We start from the raw sequence: 4,059 nt of genomic DNA on the forward strand, positions 1-4,059 counted from the left end.
CAAATGTACAAGTTATTTCTCTCAATGATTTTCCTTCCTATAATGCTGCACCGTGGCTGGCCTGGTGTCAGTCAGTTGTCTAGAAGAAAATACACTTTAATATTATTTATTTGGTTGAGGGTTAAATGAACCCCTGCCTACTTGCCTAGACACTTTTAGTGTGAAGCAACGGAACGGATTATGGATTGGAAATGGACACATTGGACAGGACAATCTTCAAAAACAAACCATCAGTGCTATAAAGCTATAAAACAAGACTGGTGATGTGACTGACTGGTGACTGGTGGCAGACTGAATTAGTAATTACTAATTCATTAAAAACATGAATTAGTAATTATTTCAGTGCTTAGCATTTGGGAACATGTAGGTTTTTCTGTAAGAACACTAGATGATCCACATGCTCAGGTTTAAGACTGCTTCTTTTCGCTGTTATAACATCTCCTGCAGTAGAGAAAACCCGCTCTGCAGATACACTTGTACCTGGGATACACAAGTAGTGCTTTGACAGCTGAGAGAGGAGGGGGAATATGACCTCATGCTCACGCCACCATTTTAAAGGGTCCTCAGTGAGAGGCAGAGGTGGGGCTTTACAATATTTTTCCATTTCCTCTTCTGCCTTGGCATAGGGGGTCTTAGGTTCTATTGCACCATCAGTGAAAGACTGCCCCAGCAAAGTAATGAGCAGCGATGTTGTGGCCTTTTTTTTGGGAGGAGAATGGCTGTCCTCAATGGGTGTTGTTTCTTCTTCCACAGTTGCTTTTTCCCTAGGCACTTCATCCACATTTGTCCTTCTATTAGATGTAATCTGTGTGTTTGAACAAAAGATAATAGTATAAGAAGAGCTGAACTGACTAAGAGTGTGATTCATTGATGAGGTGTGGGAAACTGCACGGTAATCCATACCATACAGTTCCACTTCCCACACCGCATCAGTGAATCAGGGCATGTTATTACACAACACAATGTAGCTGAGCTTCTAGCTGTCTGGCAGGAAACATGATGAAATTTTAATTACCTCCAAAGATGCAGCCTCCTCAGTCACTCCTCTGTATATCTCCGATCTCTCCTCCTCTGTGAGAATAAAAGGCAGTCCTTTAAAGCGAGGATCCAGAGCAGAGGCTGTATGAAGGATCTTCTTCTCTGCCTCACTGCTGTACCTCTTCAGGAGATCTGTTTTGATGGCATTCTTGATCTCATGGGTCATGGCTGTGTCTCCCATGGTGTCTGTCATGCTCTGGAGCAGTTGTGCATTTAGAGGAGCAATGAGAGACACTGTTGGGTTGCGCTCTTCTGACATCAGCAAGGTTGCATTCTTCATTGGCTTTAATGCACTCACAGCGTCCTCTGCATTTGACACATCTGTTTCATTGAGAGTGCAGAGATCAGACTCTCCTTTTCTGACTTCTGGAGACAGCAAGGTGGCATAAACTGCAGGTTGTTGTTCTAAGAACCTCTCGACCATGTCATATGCGCTGTTCCATCTTGTTGGCACATCAGTTATTAGCTTATGATTCTTCAGGCCCAGACATTTCTGTTTCTCTTTTAGACAGTGGCTTGCTCTAGTGCTGCGATGGAAGAATGTGGATATTCGTCGCACTCTGGCGAGAAGCCTGGAGAGCGTGGCCCCTTTCAGTGCCCGCTGACATGCAAGATTGAGTGTATGGGCAAAACATTTAACATGAGGAAATTTACCAACTTGAGCTGCAACTATCATGTTCGCCGCGTTGTCGGTCACAAGCACTACATATTTATCAGACAGCTGCCATTCTTCCACAACATGAGACAGTAGCTCTGCCAGATGAGCACCTGTGTGAGACTCATAAATGGCTCTTGTTTGCAACACATGTGACAAGACCTGCCAGTCCTTAGTAACGTAATGTGCTGTTATTGCAACATAGGACTCCGTTGTGACTGACGTCCATGAATCACACGTTATTGCGACTCGACTGGCTTGGTTCATTCACGCAAGTACCTGAGCTTTGGTGTCGTGGTAGAGTGCAGGTATAACGTTTTCTGTAAAGTGCCTGCGTGATGGGATCTTATAACGTGGCTCTAGCGTCTTCACAAGGTAGCGAAAACCGGCGTTGTCCACAACTGAGTAAGGCCGTAGGTCCTTGGCGATGAAAGATGTTGGGCGGATAAGTTGACAGTATGGCATCAATTCTTGGCTGATCTGGGTCTAGCAGTCTTTCCTTGGCAGTGGTGGCACTGCTGGTGGCGACAGGTGTTACTAACTCAGAGTGAAAACGGCTAACATGGTTTCTCAAGTTCGTAGTATTCCCTAGGTATTTCATTTTTGTGTGACAGGCTTTACATACGGCGTGTGTCTTGTCCAACTCACGCTTCCCTGTGTGTTCTTAAAATCCGAAATGTGCCCAGATGTTTGCTCTTAAAACGCTAGGTGCATTTTTTATCTCTCGATCTTTTTCTCCTTCTGCCATATTTACCACCATACTACCACGTATGTGACGGAGACGGATGACGTAAGTTGCCAAACTCTGTCAGTGTTTAAAAAAAAACTAAAAAAAAAAACTTGTAAACTAAGCCGCAACAAGTCAACCAAGCAACATCTTTCATAAAATATGACTGTCTGTCTGTCTGTCAGACTCCCTTGCATGCACTGAGCCAAAACCCCCGGGGCCCCCCCTTACCCCACAGCTGCCTGTGACAGTGACACTGACAGAGACCCCCTTCCCCCCACAGCTGAGCTCAGCTGACTGCAGCCTGACACACTGACAGAGACCTGGGTGGATATCCCACACCTTCCCCAATCCCCCACAGCACTGACAAACACTGAGAGTGAGTCCCCCCCCTTGCCCAGACCCCCACACTGACAGAGACCTGGATGTCCCACACCTTCCCCAATCCCCCACAGCACTGACAAACACTGAGTGAGTCTCCCTTGCCCAGACCCCCATAGCTGACTGACACTGACAGAGACCCCCAGGCCCCCACTGACACTCAGAGAGAGCCCCCTGGCTGCCAGACTGCCACAGCAGAACAGTACCCCCGGGCCCCGACCGACCATCCCCTGTCCCAGGCCCCCCCCACCATCACAGACATCCCCCAGAGATACAGACGAGAGACCCCCATGAATGATTACACAATTTGTTCAGACATACCTGCTGTGTGACTGTGTGGGTTGTTGTGCACTGCATTGCAGAGGAGGACAGGTGCTGTGTTGCTCTCTGGGCTCTGTGGCGGGCGGCTGGCGTCACTGGCAGTGGCGTGGCGGCTGGGCCTGTCGGCTACGGTGAGGTGAGGGGAGGCTGGTGGCGCTGGCTGGCTGCGATGGGGACACACTTGTGACTCCTCGCTCCTGTGTGTGGAGTGTGGACTCACTGGACTGGCTTCTGGCTTGGCTGGCTGGCTGGCTGGCTTCTTGGCTGCAAGGCCGCAGGTGGGACACCGATACACGCGGGGGATGTCTTGCTGCGCCTCGGCCCGGGTCAAAGAGACGGAAGGGGAGGGGCGGAGCCTTTTTATTAAGCTCCCGCCACTAACCCACCAATCAGCTGCCGATCTTGCGATCTTGTGATTTTTTTTTTCCCTTGCGCGATAGGGCGTGGCCGCGGCTGATGACGTCATTTCGTATAATCGATTATGCCGGCAGCCCGCATCGATGCAGAATCGCGAAGGGTCGAATCGCGATGCATCGATCTTTCGATTATATTCCCCAGCCCTACTGTGTTGGTACGTGTGAGATACACCTTTCCGATTTTTGGGGTGCATCTCATACTTCCGAGGATTTGAGTGTGCTGCCTGTTCCGAACTCCTCCTACTCCTCATCCTGCCTTTGAGGGTACAAAAAATAGTAATTGGGGCCTAGTCTGGTTCTGTACGTGTGAGATACATACACTTTTTTTGATAATATTTTCTATTCCGCTATTCAATAAAAACCTTTGGGTATAAACAATTAAATTGCGGGATAGTCTGTGTTGGTACGTGTGAGATACACCTTTCCAATTTTTGGGGTGCATCTCATACTTCTGAAGATTTGAGGGTGCTGCCTGTTCCGAACTCCTCCTACTCCTCATCCTGCCTTTGGGGGTACAAAAA

General features: G+C 48.4%; 1 protein-coding gene across 1 annotated transcript; it reads right to left on the minus strand.

The window, feature by feature from the left end:
* Positions 1 to 346: 346 nt before the first annotated feature.
* Positions 347 to 1,462, minus strand: LOC309567067 (E3 SUMO-protein ligase ZBED1-like; the record flags this gene model as incomplete). The annotated part of the gene is made up of 2 exons (XM_082272389.1): positions 347 to 805; positions 1,016 to 1,462. 2 exons carry the CDS (start codon positions 1,460 to 1,462, stop codon positions 347 to 349), a joined length of 906 nt encoding a protein of 301 aa, XP_082128515.1.
* Between the last annotated feature and the right edge of the window lie 2,597 nt (positions 1,463 to 4,059).

The sequence above is a fragment of the Pelophylax lessonae genome, assembly GCF_965119305.1.
Source record: "Pelophylax lessonae genome assembly, chromosome: 11".
NCBI classification, from domain to species: domain Eukaryota; kingdom Metazoa; phylum Chordata; class Amphibia; order Anura; family Ranidae; genus Pelophylax; species Pelophylax lessonae.